A 22,956-nucleotide genomic window follows, 5' to 3' on the forward strand; every position below is an offset into this window, starting at 1 on the left:
AGCGAAATCTTTGGGATGGCACTGTGACTAGGGGGCCTATGAGCAAAATCTTGGGGGGGGGTCAATGTGACAAAGGTGCTAATAATTGACCAAATTTATTCTGAGAAAGAGTGAAAAAAACAGGGAAAGAGGGCACCAGAAGAAATCTGGAGGGCCCAGAGCCCCCCGCCCCCTGTATCCGCCGGTGGATCTATTTCTCAAGGTTTCACTTTCATGATAGAAAGAATGCAAAAGGTCATTTAAGTTCAATGCCCTAAACAGGGTAAGGGTGGAGATGGGTGCTTCAAAACACATTCCTAGAAGATTATTGAGTCTCTGGATCTATTCAAGAGAGTTTCATTCACACAACTCAGCAACTTTCCAAGATAAAAAAGTCCCTAATCTAGAATTTTACCAAAACAATTAGTTCCTCCTGGGCCATCTTTAGCGAACTATAAATGTGGCGTGAGCTATTTAGGGCATCATAATGATGTTTCGTGCCAAAAATGTATGGCGTTGGGCGGGAATCTTTATAATGATCTATTGCACGCTATTGGCATTATATATGTATTTTTTGGTACCTTCGGATATTACTCCACTACCAACTACTCCCTCTCAACCTCTCTTAACCCTTTCGTAGTACTTTCTAGTTTTTCCTAGTTCTAGTACTTCTTAGTCCTTTCCTAGTTCTTTTCCTGCCGCTAAAGAAAAAGGTCACCCCTAAATGGGCACAAAGTGACCGATTGAAAATATGATGGCTGATTTCAAGTTTTAATGTTCTTGCAAAAAAAAAAAAAAAGAAAAAAAAAAAAAAAAAAAAAAAAAAAAAGAAAAAAAACTTGTGATAATCGAGTTAAAAAAAAATGCAATGCGAAATACCTTGTCATATATAAAAAAAAATTGAAAACGAATCCTTCAGCTCTCCTCTCCAGCCAAAATTTTGATACATAGGAAAAAAATTGTCCATACATCCCAAAAATAACACATCACCTTATACATGTTATCTGAATAATTAGCACTTTTCTCAAATACAAACTCCTATTGTGATACTTGTCATATTTAGGCCTAAAAAAATACAATTTCAAATCCAGTGTCATATATAAAATAAATGATTGAAGACGAACCCTTCAAATCTCCTTTCCAACCAATATTTTGACATTTAGGAAAAAAGTTTATACATTTGGACGTTAAACGTATTTCTAGATGTTTGTTTGTCCACAACGAATACATTCCGATCTGTGGTTAAATGTTAGCCAACTATAGCATAAAGGTTTAATCACTTTTTGTTGTTTAATCAAATAAAAAAAACAAGTTTTTTTAACTAAAAGTAAGGAGCGACATTAAAACTTAAAACGAACAGAAATTACTCCGTATATGAAAGGGGCTGCTCCCTCCTCAGCGCCCCGCTTCTTACGCTAAAGTTTGACTCTTTCTCTAAACTCTACTTTTTAAAACAGCAAAAAACTTTTCGTATGCTGAGCATGGTCTTCGTCACGCAGGTATCGATCTTCTGATTCAGGGCCTTCAGCGGGGGGTGAAACGCGTGATTGGTGGCAAATCATCCGACGCTTCCCGTGTCCTCCCCAGATTTCTCCAGGTACCCATTTTAAGCTGGGCTGACCCTGGCTGAGCTTACAGAGTCACACCATAGACCTTCGTTCCAAATCAAATAACCAGCAATGGACTCGAACCCCTGACCTCAGGCTATTCAAGTCTGGAGACGCTGGCTACTCCGCTAGGGTGGAGAGGTTTGTTAGAAACGTGAAAAAAGAAAATCCTTCAGCCGTGTGCAAGGTCAAATTTTTCTAACAGACTTTAAGAACAGACCAGCAGAGCTTGATTAGGCATTGGTATTGCGAAAGGTGTTGCGAATTGGTGTTGCGAATTGGTGTTCTCCATTTATTGATGCATATAGGGCCTTGGACAGCTCTGTACTTACTTGGCAAATACAGAAATAGACTCATAAAATCTAGTACAAATCACAGAGCCAATACAGATTTTGTCTGTTTAGATTGTATTGTTAAAAAATAGCCGAGGATGATGGTTCCAACAGCTATAGGCCCTTCCCCCAATTTTTGGTAAGATTTCCTCAGCTACAATCAAGTTGCAATGATTTCACGATTAGATGTTTTCTTTTTAATAATGAATACATTCCGTCCTGCGGTTACAACTTAGCGAAGTAATGCATAAAGGTTTAACCACTTTTTGTTGTTCAGTCATATATTCCCAAAAAATTCGACGATGTGAATTCCACCTTGCGGCTATGAATGGTGGAAAATAGGGTGAAAATTTAAGAAGAGGCTTGGAGACTTTCACCGGTTTTACAAGCAATTTCCTTAATATTTGCCAAGTAGCTATGGAGCTTCCAGCGACAGCGCCTGCATTATTAAGTGGATGAAAATCAGCTTTCATTCGCTTTACTACATGTGTAAACAAGCTCCACTCTCAGCCTGTTCTACAGGTTCCTTGGAAATGGGTAAAAATGAAAGTCTTTCTGCCGAGTTTAAGTCACGTTTTCTAACAAACCAAGTAGAGCTTGATAAAGAATTGATCAAGGCCATATGCAGGATTTTTTTTCGGAGCGGATTATTGGTAAAATTCTAGTTAATTTACTTCTTGCTATCTCGAAAGGGTTTAGGTTAGGAAAATGAAACTTTCAGGGATGAATTAAAGTATGTCCTGGGAAGGTATTTTGAAGCAACTACCTCCAATCCATCTCCCTCTAGAGGGCCATGACCTTTAAAAATATGTGTGTTATACCCTCAGGAGAGACCCTGGTATTGATATAGCGAATAGAAGCTAAATTATATCCCTCTTTGTTGATGTAGGTATTATCATTTAAATCTCTATAGTTACTTGGTAAAGCAAGAATTCCAAAAACCACTAAAAGTCACAAATACAAATGGAATTTTAGCCCATTTATATATTACTAAATATAAATTAAATAACTGAGTTAATTAAAATAATTTTTTTCGGGGCGGATTATTGTTGTTATGGGAAGGAAGTTACCAAAAAATAAATTACAAAACCCAACAAAAACTTGTTTGCATATATTTTGTTACTTTTGTAAGAATGGACAAAAAACTCGGGGAGGGGTTCAAACTGAGGAACCCTCAGGAGAGACCTTGGTATTGATATAGCGAATATAAGCTAAATTATATCCCTCTTTGTTGATGTAGGTATTATCATTAAAATCTCTATAGTTACTTGGTAAAGCAAGAATTCCAAAAACCACTACAAGTTACAAATACAAATGGAATTTTAGCCCATTTATATACTACAAATATAAATTAAATAATTGAGTTAATCATTACATAATTGACTGAAATATAATTAGCTATTATATTATGCTAATAGTAACTTAATTATATTAAGATGTATATTTCCTGAATATGTACCGAATCAACATATGTAGGCTTTTTTAAGTTTAGGCTGACCACTCAATTTACATAAGAAAGATCTGTCTGGGAATCCCTCCATCAGGGATATATTCTAGTAAAACTAGTTTTTAACTGACTAATCAAAATCTCTGGGCATCAATTTACGAAAACACAGGAGGGGGGGGTAATCTTTTTTAAATTTTTCGACAATCTTCAATAAAAATACCAAAAAAAAGGAATTTTCAATGAAAGTACAAAAAATCGGTGTTTTACAAAATCTAAACGGTATTTTACAATTTTCCATTTAATGATGCGGGTGCTGTCACTGAAAGATCTGTCGACCCTTGGGATATCTAAACTCGTAAGGACGGTGTAAGTCACGTCTCTTGTAGGTACAAAAAGTAGTCTATCTAGTCTTCCACACAAGGCACGTACCTAGAAATTCCTTTACAAAGGCTAGGGCAATAATATTCATTTTAGGGGGAATAACACAAAACAAAGGGAATAACACAAAACAAATTTCATTTGGGTCAAAAGGCTAGTATATGGGCTATCGACAATAAAACATGTTCAGAAAATAATTCTTACTTCTCAATAAGCAGAAAAATTGTGTTTAACAAATTTGGAAAAAGATTTTACTATACTTTTCCCTCCCCCTCTAAGCTGCGCTTATATATAGACCAAATTGTATATTTCTCATGTGTTTTTCCGTTGTTTAATTTCTTCAGCTTGTTTGCAGTTTTCGTTGTTTTTCAGTTTTCGTTGTCTAATTTCTTCGTTGTTTAATTTCATTTGGTTCAATTTATGGCTACAAAGGTTGAAACAAGAATGACGCATGGCAACATACATGGGAAATATATAATTTGGGCTATATATTGCACATTAGGTGGGGGATAAAATACAGTGGAATAAATTTCTAAATTCGTTAAATACAATTTTCCTGCATATTACGAAGCAAGAACTTTTTTTTGCGTGTTTTCTTCTCAATAGCCCCAATTCTAGACCTAAATAATCATTTGAATAAGAAGTGCCCTGAAACTGAAGAAAATTTTGCGTTTCGGCCGGGGGGGGGGGGTCACCAAAGCCAACCTGGATGTGTCCCTACTCTCATGACCGATGAATCTTGGGAAATAAATTTTGAAACAAATTAATAATGTAAATAAATAAGAATATAAAATAACATACATTAGTAAGTGAACCCATTAAATACGTAAATGCACAACGGTAATATATAAACACACTGCTCCTTACGCATGAAACTCCTTTATTAAATATGAAGTTATTAATTTGGTAAAAACCATTTAATCACAATGACATAATCGAACGTGATAGGACACAATTTATAGTTGAACTTACTCGGACATAACTGAAACTAACATACGTTGGAATGTCGCGTCTCAGAAAGATAAGAAAGTGATAAGACCTTTAATACCATACTTCTTAGAAAATTTTTGCGAAAGTTTCCCCTTTATTAGAATGTGATTAACAATCAATTAGATTGAAAAAGGGCCTTTACGCATATAAAAAGGAAGGATCAATGCCGAATCCAGGGAAGGAGGGTTAGGGCGTATGAATCCTCCTCTAAATGTTTGTTCGACTCGTAAAAACGTAATAAAAATTAACATAAATAAATTTCTGATACAAAAACCAAAAACAAGAAGAACAGTAAGGATTTTTTTTCACTATCACTAGTGATTATTTTAATCACTAGAAATTATTAAAAAGTATGCACAAAAAATAATCTGTATGTTGTATTTACCAATAATTTGAAAATCATAAATCTCCTAAATTCTGGTAAAGATAAGACTCCCAGTTACTCGCCAAAGAGGTGTCTATCAAATTCTATGTAGGGGGAACCCACCAGAATTTCGAGAAACGCCTACAACAACATAAAGATGATATCACCGAAGCTCTGAATTCTAATATTACTTCTGTTTCTTTTGATTCTGCTTTAAGTAGCCATGTTCTTGAATCCGCCATTATTAGGAATGATCTAGGCATAAAGCAAGTAGTTCGAGAAGCAAGTGAAATCAGACTAAAGATTAATAATAATATTTCCTTAAATAGGGATTTAGGAGAATATTCACTGAATGCTCTATACACAAATTCAATTAAAAATGACCTTATGAAATGTTATAAAAAAAAAAACAATAGATATTTCCACAGAACCTGTCAAAAACAGACCTATAGGATCAGCAGCGAAAAAAGCTAGACTGGCATTAAAAACGTGTTTTCAAATCATTTTCTTTCATTTCAATGAATTGCCTCGTTTCATAACAATTTATTTATCATTCCTGGTTGAACTTCGCTGAGGTAAGGATGCTGGGACTGTGTTGAAAAACTGTTCATTTTAGTTTTATTGATTTTATCCTCTTGTAAGTTGTTTTTTCTTATTTGTATTGCTGAGGACGGCCCTTGGACATAGGGCCGAAATATTCATTCTAATTTGTTTCCCAGTATCTTAAAAGATTCCCTATTGTTCTTCTTGTTTTTGGTGTTTGTGATGGAAAGACAGTGTGGTCTTCGTCGTTATTAAATTTCTGATACGTTTTTAAAAGTTTAACCCCCCCCCCCAAAAAAAAAACCTTTTGTAGCCTCCCCTCCCAGGTTTACTCCTGGGAAAAGAAAAGTCTGGATACGACACTGGTAATGACTAATATTTTTGGACAAACTCAGTAAAAGTCCGGTATTTTTAAGACATAATTATTTCCTGTTTATTTATATTTTTAAAATACTTGGTTATGTTTATAGTTCATCGGGAAAATAGGGTGTCCCTCGGTGCCAGATATATTTGTCTGTATTCTGTATGTAGGTATGTATCCTATAGGGAAAAAGAATATATATATATATATATATATATATATATATATATATATATATATATATATATATATATATATATATATATATATATATATATATAGAAAAATAATTTAAGGACAAAATAAATATAATAATCTATAATAAACATAGACTACAGACTCGCCCCGCTGCCCGCGAGGCTCATGGACTAATACGCTTCGCTCTATAGGTAATGCTACCTATAAGCTAGCCGACTTTACACATTTTTAGTTTGCTCCCCGGAGGAGAAGGGTCAAACAGAAATAGATGCGCTTCTCTAATCAAACAGTTCGTGGTAACGAACTGTAGTAAGGAGCGACCCGGCTCAATAGTAACCAAAACTCTAAAAAATTGAATTTTGATATAAATAGCTACATCAAAAGAATCGCATTTTAATGCTGATTTTAAATATACAAGTTTCATCAAGTTTAGTCTTCCCTATCAAAAGTTACGAGCCTGAGAAAATTTGCCTTATTTAAGAAAATAGGGGGAAACACCCCCTAAAAGTCGAAGGATCTTAACGAAAATGACACCATCAGATTCAGCGTATCAGATAACACTACTGTAGAAGTTTCAAGCTCCTATCTACAAAAATGTGGAATTTTGTATTTTTTGCCAGAAGACAAATCACGGGTGCGTGTTTATTTGTTTTTTGTTTTTTTTTTCTTTTTCCCAGGGGACATCGTATCGACCAAGTGGTCCTAGAATATCGCAAGAGGGCTCATTCTAACGGAAATGAAAAGTTTTAGTGCCCTTTTTAAGTGACCAAAAAAATTGGACGGCATCTTGGCCCCCTCCGACACTCATTTTTTCCCAAAGTCAACGGATCAAAATTTTGAGATATCCATTTTGTTCAGCATAGTCGAAAACCATAATAACTATGTCTTTGGGGATGACTTACTCCCCCACAATCCCTGGGGGAGGGGCTGCAAGTTACAAACTTTGACCAGTGTTTACATATAGTAATGGTTATTGGGAAGTGTACAGACGTTTTCAGGGGGATTTTGTTTTGTTTGGGGGTGGGGCTGAGGAGAGGGGGCTATGTTGGAGGATCTTTCCTTGGAGGAATCTTTCCTGAGGGAAGGAAAATTCAATGAAAAGGGCGCAGGATTTTCTAGCATTACTATAAGAAAACAATGAAAAATAAACATGAAAACTTTTTTCAAATGAAAGGAAGGAGTAGCATTGAAACTTAAAACGAACAGAGATTATTACGCATATGAGGGGTTCTAAAAATACTTTAGCATAAAGAGCGAGGTATTTAGGAGGAGAGAAATACCTCGATCTTTATGTTAAAGTATTTTTAGTAATTTCAACTATTTATTCTACGGCCTTTCTGATTCAGGGGTCATTCTTAAAGAATTGGGACAAAACTTACGATTTAGTGTAAAGAGCGAGGTATTAACGAGGGTACAAACCCCCTCGTATACATAATAAAAATATAAGGTTATGAAAGTTTGTTACGTAAGCTAATTCTTAAGTTACGTATATTTTTTACTAATAAAAACGTTCGTTAAAAATTAAAAGTTCTAGTTGCCTTTTTAAGTAACCGAAAAATTGGAGGGCAACTAGGCCTCCTTCTCCACCCCTTATTTTTCAAAATCGTCTGATCAAAACTAAGAGAAAGCCATTTAGCCAAAAAAGAATTAATATACAAATTTCATTTTAATAATTTATGTGCGGAGAGTCAAAACCAAACATGCATTAATTCAAAAACGTTCAGAAATTAAATAAAAAAAAACTAATTTTTTTAGCTGAAAGTAAGGAGCGACATTAAAACTTAAAACGGACAGAAATTACTCCGTACATGAAATGGGTTGTCCTCTCCGCAATCCCTCGCTCTTTACGCAAAAGTTTGACTCTTTGCCACAATTCTACTTTTTAAAACAATTAAAAGCTTTAACGTAAAGAGCGAGGGATTGCGGAGGGGACAACCCATTTCATATACGGAGTAATTTCTGTTCGTTTTAAGTTTTAATGTCGCTCCTTACTTTCAGCTAAAAATATTAGTTTTTTTTTTTATTTAATAATGACAAAGGAACAATATGCGATCATCAGAATCTTGCTATATGCAGTAATAGGCATTTTAGACAGCTTGTGACGAAAATTAAACATTTACCGGGTAGTTTTCCTGGGGTATTTTCCGCAGGGGGGGAGTATTTTACATGGGGGGTATTTTACGACTGGGGGTATCTTCCTCTGGTGGGGGTCAATTTTTGGTGAATATTTTCCGGGTGGATTTTCCGAGGGGGGTATTATCCGGGGGCATTTTCTGCGGGGGTAGTTTCTGGGGACTATTTGACGTGGGTGGTATTTTCTGGGAGGCAAAAGGCCGGGGGGGTTAAGTGCAGGCCACCGTGGAAACCACACAATAAGGCATACTTTGCTGTGCTTAGATTTGTTTGCAGGTACTAAAGCGCAACTGAACTCAATACTGGGACATATACTGAGAGGGAGGGAGTTAGGGCCTCGGCATCTCCTTGCAATCCTAATTTCTTTCAAATTATTCGACAATTCTAATTCAAATGATCTGATTAATTTTTTTCATTACTCCCGCCATCTCGCCACTGAGACAAAATTCACGCGTATGTGCCTCTTACAATGCACACATCAGAAAAAATTTTGTTCTTGTCCCAAATCTGCACAAATGTTGAAATGTCGTCACTCTTTTTTTTCTTCTTGAAGAAAAATTCCCTTTTTCTCAAGAACGGAGACAGGGTAGATTTACGGTAATAACTAAAAAGAGATCCGACAATCCCTGATGACAAGATCGTGACAAAGTAGCACATAGTCCCATGGTACTGGTACCAGTCACTTATCGTAGTTTGGTAGCGTTTCTTGAAAAATAACGACGATCTGTACTTGTTTATTTTTTCTAAAAGCAAAATAAATAATGCTTGTTTTCTAAGCTCTTTTATCTTAATCCAGTGGCAATACACATCCATCAAATTATTAACATTTCATAAATATTGATAACTATTTCTTGAAAACATTCATAGTATTTTTTTCCTCCTCAACGCCCCGCTCTTTACGCTAAAGTTTGACTCTTTCTCTTAATTCTACTTTATGAAACAGTAAAAAACTTTAGCGTAAAGAGAGTGGCGTTGAGGAGGAAAAGTCCCTTTCATATACGGAATAATTTCTGTTCTTTTTAAGTTTTAATGTCGCTCCTTACTTTCAGTTAAAAAAATTTATTTAATTTCTGAACGTTTTTGAATTAATGCATGTTTTGATTTTGGCTCTCCCAACATAAATAAATAAAACGAAATTTGCATACTAATTTTTTTTAGCTAAATGGCTTTCTCATAGTTTTAATCGGAAGATTTTGAGGAAAAAGGAGCGGGAGAGGAGGCCTAGTTGCCCTCCGATTTTTGGTTACTTAAAAAGGCAACTAGAGCTTTTAATTTTTTACGAACATTTTCATTAGTAAAAAATTTCCGAACGTTTTCATTAGTAAAAAATTTACATAACTTACGAATTAGCTTATGTAACGAGCTTCTATATTCGTATGTTTTTATTTACGTATATGAGGGGGTTCACCCCCTCGTCAATACCTCGCTCTTTACGCTAAAGCTTAAATTTTATCCCAATTCCTTAAAAATGACCCCTGAATCATAAAGGCTGTAGAATAAATAGTTGAAATTACTAAAAATACTTTAGCATAAACAGCGAGGTATTACGAGGAGGTGAACGCCTAATATGCGTAATAATTTCTGTTCGTTTTAAGTTTTAATGCTGCTTCTTACTATCAGTTGAAAAAACTTTTCGTATTTATTTTTTCATTGTTTTTTTAAACAATGCTGGAACATCCAGCGCCCCTTCATTGAAATTTTCTTCCCCCTTGACCAATTCCTCCATGGAAAGATCCTCCCACGTAACCCCCCTCCTCAACTCCCCCCCCCCTTCACAAACCGGAAAATCCCCCTGAAAACGTCTGTACATTTCCCAATTATTACATCCCCCATTATTATATGTAAACACTGGTCAAAGTTTGTAACTTGCACCCCCTCCCACGGGGACTGTGGGGGAGTAAGTCGTCTCTGAAGACATATTTATTAGGTTTTTCGACTATGGTGAATACAATAGTTATCTCAGAATTTTGATCCGGGGACTTTGGGGAAAAATGAGCCTGGGAGGGGGCCAAGATGCCCTCTAATTCTTTTGGTCACTTAAAAAAGGCACTAGAGCTTTTAATTTCCGTTAGAGTGAGCCCTCTTGCGACATTCTAGGACCAGAGAGTCGATACAATCACCCCTGGAAAAAAAAAAAAAAAAAAAAAAAAAAAAAAAAAAAAAAAACACGCATCCGTGATCTGTCTTCTCGCAAAAAATTGCGAAATTCCACATGTTTGTAGATAGGAGCTTGAAACTTCTACAATGAGGTTCTCTGATACGCTGAATATGATGATGTAATTTTAGTTAAGATTGTATGACTTTTAGGGGGTGTTTTTCCCTATTTTCTAAAATAAGAAAAATTTTCAGGCTCATAACTTTTTATGGGTAAGACTAAACTTGATAAAACTTTTAAATTTCAAATCAGCATTAAAATGCAACTCTTTTGATGTAACTTCTGGTATCAAAACCATTTTTTAGAGTTTCGGTTACTATTGAGCCAGGTCGCTCCTTACTACAGTTCGTTACCACAAAGTGTTTGATTATCCGACAACAATGGATGATAAATAAGCACAAAAGATAATGGCAAACCCACAAAACAAAAACACTTTTGTCCGTCACTTAGAACTACGTCTGCCCCCATTAGAGGGGAGGGGGGCTTGTATACAATTATGACGGCAGTGACTATTATATCTGGAATGGGTAATGTAATAGTAGGCTATATCTAAAGACTTTTTACTGTAGAGGCGAAGGCTTTGTTTGTGTATTAGGGGGAGGGGGCTAAGACGCAGTTGAAGCTGCCTGAAAATCCAACAAAAATATATCTTCTGAATGTAATGAAGAATGAAGTTTGTATTATAGTATTTTGTTCAGAAGAAGGAATAAACAGATTGGAATCAAAATGATTTACTTACCTCCAACTCTTTTAACCTAGTTATATCCTTATTGAGGTAAAAACATATCCGGGAGTTTCTTCATAGCCTAAAGTACCTGTTGCAGTCACTTATCAGTAAAAACTGGACAGGTAACCATACCCATTAATGGAAGCTTGTCGAAGCAACTTGATACGCGGGTATAGTCGGGTAGCATACCTTCATGTATGGTATTTTTATTTTTGATAAGCTGAGTGGTAATCTTAACTACCAGCGTCACTAATGTACTGTCAATCATTCCTTCTTCCCTACCGGCCAGGCATGTACGTTGGGGATAGGGGCTACAAGCCTGTGAAAGTTTCTAATTGTTTTTCACGTTACCCTAGCGTCAAAGTATTCATTCTTGGAGCAACGGGAAAAAATGTGAAGTTTTAGAATGATAAGAGCGGGTGGAAGCCCTTCCCCCATCATAAAATAGATACTTTTCTGTTTATTTTGACCTTGAATAGTGTACTATACTTTAATTTTATCTCTGTCCATTAGTTAATTGCTTGTTTTTAGGTTATTTCATACGAGAGGGGTCTAGTACCCCTCACTTTCCTAATCCTTACAATAATAATTAATAGGTGTATAATAATGCTGTCAGCAAGGAAGGGCTGGGTGTGTTGATTTTACAATTTAGATTAGGAGTATCCTATATATGAAGATGATAGCACCAGCCCTTAGAATCCTGCTCTTTAAACCCTTTCCGTTCTTTCTTGGCAAGCTTGAAAGGAGGTTAACGATACTCTTGACAAATTTGAAAATTACCATTACTACTATTTCTAAAACAGCTTACCACTTTACTAAGCCACCTGAGGCCAACATAGCTATATATGAAGGAATAGGAATTTTGAATTACAATAAAATAATTGTGGGCATCAAGTCATGGCTAATTGTAGAAAAAGCCAAGATAGATAGTCCAACTGAGCGAGAAGCAAACTTGGCATTAATTCCCCCTTTATTAGGATTGTATAAAAAGGAGGTTAATCCATTTGTTAATAGATATGTCTATCTATTATCCGTCCATGCGCCATTGCTAAGGCAATAGAACCAAGGTAGATAGTCATAGAGCTAAGATAGTAATATAACCTATAGTTTTCCAAGTGTTTGGTTAATTTGGCTTGGGTAAACGGCAGAAGCATGCGGGTGCCTCTCTTATTGGACCATTACACGTATCTTATATATGAAGGTGATAGCACCAGCCCTTAGAATCCTGCTCCTTTCCTTTCTTTCTTGGCAAGCTTGAAAGGGGGTCAACGATACTCTTGACAAGATTTGAAAATTACCATTACTACTATTTCTAACAACAACTTACCACTTTACTAAGCCACCTGAGGCTAACATAGGTACGCCTGCTCCTCCTCCATCCCAATTTATCCAAAGCCTCCTCTTTTTATTCTCCCGGGAAGTTCTCATTTCCCTTAAATCTTTTCTTACGACCTCCTCTCGCCCCAACCGAGGACGATCTACGTTTCGTTTAGCCTTAGACGGTTGTTCTAAAAGGACAATCCGTAGCAATCTGTCATCCTTCATCCGCAGAACATACCCTAGCCATCTACACCTTTCTCTCATTATATTCCTAGAAAGCAGGATTGAACCGCCATGAACAGCCAGATATGGTTAGTCAGCCGGGTTCCCAAAACAGTCCATAGACAATTTCTTTGGAAAACATCTAGTAAATCTTCTTCATTTTTGGAGTGTCAATGCTTCAGAGCCATGCTTGACCACTATCATCATTGTAGCTTCCAATAAAATCTTGGTTCGCAGATTTATCTTTCTATTTTTCCGAACTTTTTTCAATTATGAAAAAGGACACTTAGCCTTGGCTATTCTACTTTTAACATCTTCACTGTGCCCACCGTCTTTACTAATAATACTACCTTGGTAAATGAAGCTATCCACTTGATCGATCTTATCGTTACTCAAAGTTACCTATTCATCTTCACTTTATTCCCAGCTTTAGCGACTTAGCCTTCTTAACATCAGTATTCAAACCTACTCTTGGATCGTTAACTTATATATATATAAAACCTCTAAAAGTTTATTTGTTAGGAAGTTGACCAGCAGAAGTTACTTTCGGTTATAATTTTAAAAAATCTAACCAGTTATTGGTCTATTGCTACTACAACCAACTAATAGAAAGATTTAAGGCATAAACAATTCACTTACTTTAACTTGTCTCCTTTGGCTAACAACCGTAGAGAGAGAGACGATACTCGCTGCCTCCAGCTGGAAGGGAAGGACATTTACCAGGGTAAAAACCTACTGAATTTTTCCTAAAATCTTAACTAGGTCTCTTTCAAGGTTGAATCCATACGTGGCGTCGAGGGTCAAAGTTGAGCGCAATTTTTGCAAAAGTTTCTGCTGACATTTGGAGCAGATGATTAAACCGCCGGTTGGTTTAAATATCTAGTTGCTGAGAGAGTGGTGGTTGACCAGGTTAAAAAACTATCAAATTTTTTTAGCATCTTAACCGGGTCTGTTTATTTTTGGAGCAGATGATTACATTTGGAGCAGATGATTAAACCGCCGGTTGGTTTAAATATCTAGTTGCTGAGAGAGTGGTGGTTGACCAGGTTAAAAAACTATCGAATTTTTTTTAGCATCTTAACCGGGTCTGTTTAAAGGTTGCATTCATACATGGGGTCGAGGGTCTTATCATAGTAAAAATTTTTCGAATTTTCCATAGCGTCTTAACAGGGTCTCAAAGTTTCAAGGTTGGATCTATTCGTGGCATGAGAGAGTGATGGCTAACCAGGATAAATACTATTGAATTTTTCCTAGTATCTTCACCGGGTCTCTTTAAAGATTGTGAATGGATTGCAATTTTCGTAAAAGTTTCAACTGAAATTTGGAGCAGATGATTCAATCACGGAAGAATTCAAATATCTATCTTCTGAAGGAGTGGTGGCTGCAGTGGTGGCTGGCGGATGTCAGATATCTAGTTGCTTAGAGAATGGTGGCTAACCAGGGTAAAAAAAAAGCATCGAAACTTTTCAAGCAGCTTAACTGGGTCTCTTTCAAGGCTGGATCCGTTCGTGGCATTTTCCTAGCATCTTAACAAGGTGACCTTCAAGGTTGGAGCCATTCGTGGTATCGAGGGTTGAAGTCGAGTGCAATTTTCGTAAAAGTTTCAACTGAAAATTGGAGCAGATGATTAAATTACGGAAGAATTCAAATATCTAGCTTCTGAAAGAGTGAAGGCTGCAGTGGTGGCTGATGGATGTCAGATATCTAGTTGCTTAGAGAATGGTGGCTAACCAGGGTAAAAAAAAGCATCGAAACTTTTCAAGCATCTTAACTGGGTCTCTTTCAAGGTTGGATCCGTTCGTGGCATTTTCCTAGCATCTTAACCAGGTGACCTTCAAGGTTGGAGCCATTCGTGGTGTCGAGGGTTGAAGTCGAGTGCAATTTTTGCAAAAGTTTCTGCTGACTTTTGGAACAGATGATTAAAACACCGGTTGGTACAAATATCTAGTTGCTGAGAGTGTGGTGACAAACCAGAATAAATAAGTATCGAAGTTTTCCTAGCCTCTTAACCGGGTCTTTTTCAAGATTGGATCCATACGTGGTGTCGAGAGTCGAAGTTTAGCGCAATTTTCAGATAAGTTTGTGCTGACATTTGAAGCAGATAATTAAACCGCCGGTTGATTTAAATATCTAGTTGATGAGAGAGTGGTGACCTACCAGGGTAAAAACTATCAAATTTTTCCTTGCATCTTAACTGGGTCTCTTTCAAGGCTGGATCCCTTCGTGGCGTCGAGGGTCGAAGTTGAGTGCAATTTTCACAAAAGTTTCAGCTGATATTTAGAACAGATGATTACACCACCAACGGGTTACGGTTGCTGAGAGAGTGGTGGCTGACCAGGGTAAAAAACTATCAAATGTTTCCTAGCATCTTAACCAGGTTTCTTTCAAGGTTGGATCCATACGCGGTATCGATGGTCGAAGTTTAGTGTAATTTTTTCCAAAGTATCTGATGACATTTGTAGCAGATGATTAAACCACCAATGGGTTCAAATACCTAGTTGCTGAGAGAGTGGCAGCTGCCCAGGGTAAAAAATTACCGAGTTTTTTTAGCATCTTAGCCGGATCTTTTTAAGATTGGATCCATTCGTGGCGTCGAGGGTCGAAGTTGAGTACAATTTTCCCAAAAGTCTGTGCTGATATTTGGAGAGATGATTAAACCACCGGTCGGTTCAAATATCTAGTTGCTAAGAGAGTGGCGGCTGACCAGGGTAAAGAATTATCTAATTTTCCCAAGTATCATAACTGGGTCTCTTTCTTGGTTGGATCCATACATGGCGTCAACGGTCAAAGTTGAGTGCAATTTTCACAAAAGTTTCAGCTAACATTTGGAGCAGATGATTACACCACCGGTGGGTTCAGATATCTACTTGCTTAGAGAGTGGTGGCTGACCAGGGTAAAAAAGTATTGAATTTTTTCTAACATCTTATTCAAGTCTCTTTCAAGACTGGATCCATTCGTGGCGTCGAGGGTCGAAGTTGGGTGTAATGTTCTCAAAAGTTTTTGCTAATGTTTGGAGCAGATGATTAAACCACCTGTGGGTTCAAATATCTAGTTGCTGAGAGAGCGGCGGCTAACTAGGGTGAAGAATTATCTAATTTTTCCTAGCATCATAACTGGGTCTCTTTCATGGCTGGATCCATTCGTGGTATCGATTGTCGAAGTTGAGTGCAATTTGAGCAAAGGTTTCTGCTGAAATTTGGAGCAGATGATTAAACCACCGGTGGGTTCAAATATCTAGTTGTTAAGAGAGTGGTGGCTGAACAGGGTAAAAAATTATCGAATTTTTCCTAGCATTTTAACGGGGTCTCTTTCAAGGTGGGATCCATTCGTGGCGTCAATGGTCGAAGTTGAGTGCAATTTTCGCAAAAGTTTCTACTGACCTCTGGAGCAGATGATTAAACCACGGGTGGGTTTAAATATCTAATGGCTGAGAGAGTGGTGGCTGACCAGGGTAAAAAATTATTAAATTTTTCTTACCATCTTAATCGAATCTCTTTCAAGGTTTGATACAATCGTCACGTCGAGAGTCAAAACTAAGCGCAATTTTCACAAAAGTTTCTGCTGACATTTGAAGCAGATGAAAAAATCACCGGTGGGTTCAAATATCTAGTTGCTGAGAGAATGGTGACTGACCAATCAGCGAAATAAGTATTCGCGGTAAGTCATACCACTTCAGTCCCTTTATTCTCCTAAGGAGCTTTGTTAGTATTGTGCGAATTGACCTGGGGACTTTTTGTAGATCCCCATTTTTATTTGCAGCTGATGTTCCATTTTGACTAGCCGTGTGACTCAGCCAAACATGACCGATGATGCTGTAGCTGGATGTGATTGGAATTCAGCCTTGATTGAAAAATCTCAGGGTACTGTAGAGCTAAGGTAAACGATCAGACTATCTTGACTGGATAACCAGGTAGCACAAATGCTGAACTGCTATGTGACGGATTACTTGGCTCACTGAATATTACTTTTTTTTTTTTTTCTGTTTATTTTCAGATCGACTCTTCGCTTAGGATCATTAGGGCTGCTTCTTGCTCAACCCCAGATTGCTAGTGTCGCCTGAGAAGCCAAAGTTGCTGAGAACTACATCACCAAACTGTATTCCAAAATATAGACGCTTTAAGCTCTGGAAAACAAGGCCCCCAGGGCCTGAAATAGAGTAGATTTCATTTATCACCTCAGAGTTAGGAAGAATATTTTATTTGATTGCCTCAACTTGGGAAACTAGTCTTACTTGAAAAAAAAACATATTTTGGCAAGGGATAGTCCGAATTTGAAGATCCAATAATCTAACAATAATAATTAACCCAAAGAGAATGGAATTCTTGTACGAAATATATCTTCGTGATTTAACGTTGAAAACCGCTACGTGATTTAACACTGAAAAATAAATAAATAGGAATTACACACTACGAGCCCCAATTGTAATACAGTGCCTGGCGACTTCATTAAAAAAGCTGAAAATTTCAAAAACAGTTGTATATTTGATAAAAATTAATCTGTAATGCAATAGGATTAAAGCTGAAATTTATGTGCAAAAAATAATTCAATATCATTTTATTTTCAAAATCTAGTCTGAATAAAACGAGCCTAGGTTAGCTTTGATAAATCATGATAGTTAAGAAATTTAATTCGCTGTAAGACGGTAGGTCTACTGAGGAGAGAACTCTGCCTTTCCTACCATTCCCTGAATTTTAAATTACCCAAAAAGATAAGTAGGCAGCAGTTTTGGGAAAGCGAAGTCACCAACTGCTAGATCGCATTCGTGATTTGTCTATTCTAAACTAGCGCCAGCTTCGAATCTTGTATACAATTAAATAAAAAAAACAAGTTTTTTTTAAATGAAAGTAAGGAGCAACATTAAAACTCAAAAAGAGCAGAAATTACTCCGTATATGAAAGCGGCTTTTCCTCCTGAACGCCTCGATCTTTACGCTAAAGTTTGACTCTTTCTCTTAACTCTACTTTTTTTTAAAGTAAGAAACTTTAGTGTAAAGAGCGGGGCATTGAGGAGGGAAAGCCCCTTTCATATGCGAAATAATTTCTGTTCGTTTTAAGTTTTAATGTTGCTCCTTACTTTCATTTAAAAAAACTTTTTTTTTATTTAATTTCTGGACGTTTTTGAATTAATGCATGTTTGGATCTTGGCTCTCCGCACATAAATAATTAAAATAAATTTTGCATATTAGTTAATTGCAACTAATCGGAAGATTTTGAGAAAAAGGAGCGAGGGAGGAGGCCCAGTTGCCCTCCAATTTTTTTATTACTTAAAAAGGCAACTAGAGCTTTTAGTTTTTTACGAACGTTTTCATTGGTAAAAAATATACGTAACTTACGAATTAACTGACGTAACGAACTTCTATATTCGTATGTTTTTATTGTGTATATGAGGGGGTTCAACCCTCTTCGATACCTCGCTCATTACACTAAAGCTTAAATTTTTCTCAATTCCTTTAAATACCTCGCTCTTTACACTAAAGCTTAAATTTTGTCCCAATTCCTTAAGAATGATCTCTGAATCACAAAGGTCGTAGAATAAATAGTTGAAATTAAAACAAATACTTTAGCATAAAAGTGAGGTATTACGAGGAGGTAAACCCCTCATATGCATAGTAAGTTTTGTTCGTTTTAAGTTTTAATGCTACTCCTTACTTTTAGTAGAAAAAACTTTTCATATTTATTTTTTCATTGTTTTTTTTTTCAAATAACGCTAGAAAATCCTGCACTTCTTCATTGAAATTCTCTTCACCCATGAAAAGTTCCTTCGTGGAAACATCCTCCCACGTAACCCCCCCCCTCTCAACTCTCCCCCTAAACCAAAAAAATCCCCCTGAAAACGTCTGTACACTTCCCAGTAACCATTACTATATGTAAACACAGGTCAAAGTTTGTAACTTGCAGCCCCTCCCACGGGGGCTGCGGGGGAGTAAGTCGTCCCTAAAGACATAGTTATTAGGTTTTTCGGCTATGGTGAATAAAATGCCTATCTCAGAATTTTGATCTGGTGACTTTTGGGAAAAATGAGCGTAGGAGGGGGCTTAGGTGCCCTCCAATTTTTTTGGTCACTTAAAAAGGGCACTAGAACCTTTAATATCCGTTACAATGAGCCCTCTCACGACATTCCAGGACCACTCAGTCGATACGATCACCCCTGGGGGGGGGGACAAACAAACAAAAAAAACAAATAAATCCGCATTCGTGATCTGTCTCCTGGCAAAAACCGCGAAATTCTACATTTTTGTAGATAGGAGCTTGAAACATCAACAACAAGGTTCTCTGATATGCTGAATCTGATGGTGTGGTTTTAATAAGATTGTATGACTTTTTGGGGGTGTTTCCCCCCATTTTCTAAAATGAGGCAAATTTTCTCAGGCTCGTAACTTTTGATGGGTAAACTTATATATTTAAAATCAGCATTAAAATTCGATTCTTTTGATGTAACCATTAGTGTCAAAATTCCATTTTTTAGAGTTTTGGTCACTATTGAGCCGGGTCGCTCCTTACTACAGTTCGTTACCACGAACTGTTTGACCTGAGGAATTACGGCATTGGGGCAAAGCTGCCTTATTTAGTGGCTGATTTTTTCTGTTTTATCGTTCTTAAATCTTATTTCAGTGTTTCAAACATTTAGTATTTAACGACTGCTGGTGCTCCCCAGGGGAGTCTTGAATTCCTCAGAAGAGACTCAGGGTAATATTTCAACTATTCTTTAGAATAATTTTTCGTTACAATCTTATGAATAAAATTCATCATTTTTCGGACGAAATAGTCAACATAATAAAATCCTAAAGTATTGGTTATTACAAAAAAAAACATTTAGAGTTTTGGGCTGGTCATTCAAGGATATAAGCTAAGGCTGCTACCAAGGCCGGTGAATAATATAACAAACAGGAAAAATATCTCCCCATAACAAGTGAGAAATTACGATGAAATTCCGTGCAGATTTTTCCATTGAAGTAAGGACATTTAATTTTACTAAGTTGCAAAATTGTTCTAGTCAGATTGCATTTTAAAACTGATCCTGTTTTAATATTATGTGATTATATCAAAGAATATTCTATGATTATATGATTATATCAAAGAACTAACATGAGTGATATTGACTCGGAAACATTTTCAAGTGGAACGATACAGTATCAAATACTGAACCGATACATTTTAATTATTATCTTAAAATTCTAAATATAGTTTAATTTTCCACTTATTTATGCTAATAATTCCAACGCATGTAAATAAATGGACACAGTCTGTATAACAAAACACCTATAGTATATGTAAGTGAGTCGCTAATGACCTAATAAAAAAAAGTTTGACTGGAAAATCTATAAGGAATCATTTAACCTAAACTGCAACTATATATCTGAATAAGGCTTACACTACTTTTAGTTTGCTACAACATTGCATCCAAGATGTCGCCAAAAAGTGAAACATAGGGAGAATATATTAACAAAGTTAATAATATTCATATATACGAGGCTTTTTTTAACAGGGTTTGGCATTTAATCTTTATAAATTTAACTATAGGTTTGCCTTTCCAATAATTTTTATCTGATCCTTGAATCTTGCTTTGTAGGTTTTTGGCTATTTATTGAACATTAACTATTCTTTTTTAGTCTGGAATAATACCTTAAACATCCAACTAGGCTATGGAAAGACTGGTTTTTACATTACTACATATTATAAGCTTAGTGTTATAAGCCTCAAATTAAGAGACTCTTCATCAAGTGGCTTTGCCACATGAATACAACTTCAAAAGCTTGGGATGCTTATAAGACTGGAAACTAGCCTAGTGTCGACAAAAACACTAGTGCCATCTCATCTTTGGTAATTTATTTCCTTTTTTAACCCACCCTAAAATATTGTTCATTTATTTTTTCAGGTACTTTAAAATATAGGGGAAGTAAAAAAATCCTTGTTTTGAAGAATTCCTGGTGTTTTTATTTGACTTCTTTTTTTTAGTTTGCCGACCGTACAACGAAAAAGTTCCTAAATTTGGAGTCTTTGGAGTCTGCATTTGGACTGTATTTGGAGTCTTCTACCATTATAATTGAATCCCCGATCTTCTCCTTAATTTTTATATATAAATGATTGTATAAGTTTCCACTTAACTAATTTAAAACATCAAACTATATTTTCACTGTTTTTGGTGCTTGAAGCATCTCTAGCTCAAAGTCAACAAAAGAATTTTTTCACATACCAAAACTTGTAGCAATAGTATTCATTTGCTCACCATAATTTTACAGTCTTTTCTTCCAATCTGCTCTCTTTGAATCTGCTTAATTGTTTTAGTGAAAAGCTAAAAACATTATTTTTGTTTGCTTAAAACATTATATAAATGTGAAATAGGTCCTTGTATGTCCAGCACAGAGGTATTGGTTTTCCCAATGAACAAAAGAGTAGATATCACCAAACTACTTAATGTTAGACATAATAGAAAAATCGTGATTAGAAGATTTAAAGAAAACCGCAGTAGTACTGACGTTGCGTGCACAACATACAAAATAGTAAGAATTAGCACCTCAAGCCCCTAAACTTTTTTCAACAGGTAATAACATTTTTTAAGGACGAACGTTTTTTCTTAGAGCAAAATTTCCAGCTTTCCCTTTTGATACAATTTTCTTAGATAATTTCCTACTAAGAATCAGAAATAATCTCGAGGTAGTGCATAGTCAACCCCATCACACTATATTATGACTAGGCACTCAGAGGATAATTTCAAGGATTAAAGTTTGAACAAGAAAATATGTTAATCAAGACTAAAGTGACTCGTTACAACGTTATCTAATCCTGGAAGAAAAAAAAAAAAGCAAAAAGACATTAGTTTATCAGTTTAATTATGCAATAAATTAAACACTGAGAAACGCATGGTATGCAAGTCATGACAGCTAAATATGTATCAATATGACGCATCACTTTAGGAATCAAACAGGGCATAACAACAAGCAAAATCATATATATCTATATGTATACTAGCTGTTGGGGTGGCGCTTCGCGCCACCCCAATACCTAGTTGGTGGGGGCGCTTCGCAGCCCCCCCCAAGCCCCCCCGCGCGCGTAAGTCGTAACGCGCCATTGTAGTTGTGTCCCTGTGTCCCACCTGTGAATATATATATATATATATATATATATATATATATATATATATATATATGTTTTTAACTACGTAAAACTTGCGAATAAACAACATTCTTCGCTGTCCCATTGTCTGTACATATAAATAGATTGTCAGTTTACCGACTCTTGAACATGCAACATATAATTGTCCATTGGAAAAACAATCCGTATTCAGATCTATACCTCATTATTCTAATGATTGCCCTTGAGCTTTGTTGATGGTGATTGCTAATTAAACATTCCCTGTGTCCCCATCGTCATTTATATATCCCCCCTGTGCCCCTCGGCGTCCGCGTTGTAGTTGTGTCCCTGTGTCCCAGTCGTCATTTATAGTCGACAAACATGACGTCAGTCGACATACAAACATGACGTCAGTCGACACACACGTCCCAGTCGTCATTTGTGTCTCGGTGTCCCAGTCTGTAATTTCTCTTTGAGTGTCCCGGTCGTCATTTATATTCCCTGTGTCCCGGTCTGTATATACATTCGTTTTTGAATTGGTATATGATGAAATAATATTTTTTTTCTCTTTTTCTTTTTAGTTTTTTTTGGTTTGTACCTTTATTTTAGCTTTTTCAGTTTTTTTCTTGTTTCTTTTTAGTTTTTTTTTTGTAGTTTTTACCTTTTATTTTTTTTTAGTTTTCTTTTTCTCCTTTGTTTTTCTGCTTTTATCCTTTTTTTTAGTTTTTTTTTCTTTTTCAGTTTTTAGTTTTTTTAGTTTTTTTAGTTTTTTATTAGTTTTTAGTTTTTTTTTCTTTTTAGTTTTTTTTGTAGTTTCTACCTTTTTTAGTTTTTGTCTTTTTTAGTTTTTAGTTTTTTACCTTTTTTTAGTTTTTTTTAAATTTTTTAGCTTTTTTAGTTTTTTTAGTATTTACTTTTTAGTTTTTTTTGTAGTTTTTACCTTTTTTAGTTTTTTTTCTTCTTCTTTTTTAGTTTTTTTCTTCTTTTGTATTAATGCTAAAGCCAAGGTTCGAACCTGGAACCTCTCGGACCTAGAACCAGGAACATAACGCTTTACCAACTCAGCTACTTCGGCTTGAATACATTTACCTTTTTTAGTTTTTTATATTTTTATTTTTATTTTTTTAG

At 35.9% G+C, this 22,956-nt stretch overlaps 1 protein-coding gene across 3 annotated transcripts in view; it reads right to left on the reverse strand.

Annotated features, from left to right (window-relative positions):
- Window positions 1–11,369, reverse strand: part of LOC136030961 (rho GTPase-activating protein 18-like) — a 155,355-nt gene extending 143,986 nt beyond the window's left edge. The window contains exon 1 of one of the 3 annotated variants that reach the window (XM_065710105.1): window positions 11,227–11,369. Coding sequence is in view for 1 of the 3 variants with exons in the window: in XM_065710104.1 (XP_065566176.1) it covers window positions 4,545–4,562 (18 nt within the window). In the remaining 2 variants the exon portion in view is untranslated. Of the gene's footprint in view, window positions 1–4,544; window positions 4,723–11,226 lie in introns of those variants that run through there. The other 2 variants (XM_065710106.1, XM_065710104.1) reach the window with 2 other exon arrangements.
- Window positions 11,370–22,956: the final 11,587 nt, after the last annotated feature.

Source organism: Artemia franciscana, chromosome 9 (genome assembly GCF_032884065.1).
Source record: "Artemia franciscana chromosome 9, ASM3288406v1, whole genome shotgun sequence".
NCBI classification, from domain to species: domain Eukaryota; kingdom Metazoa; phylum Arthropoda; class Branchiopoda; order Anostraca; family Artemiidae; genus Artemia; species Artemia franciscana.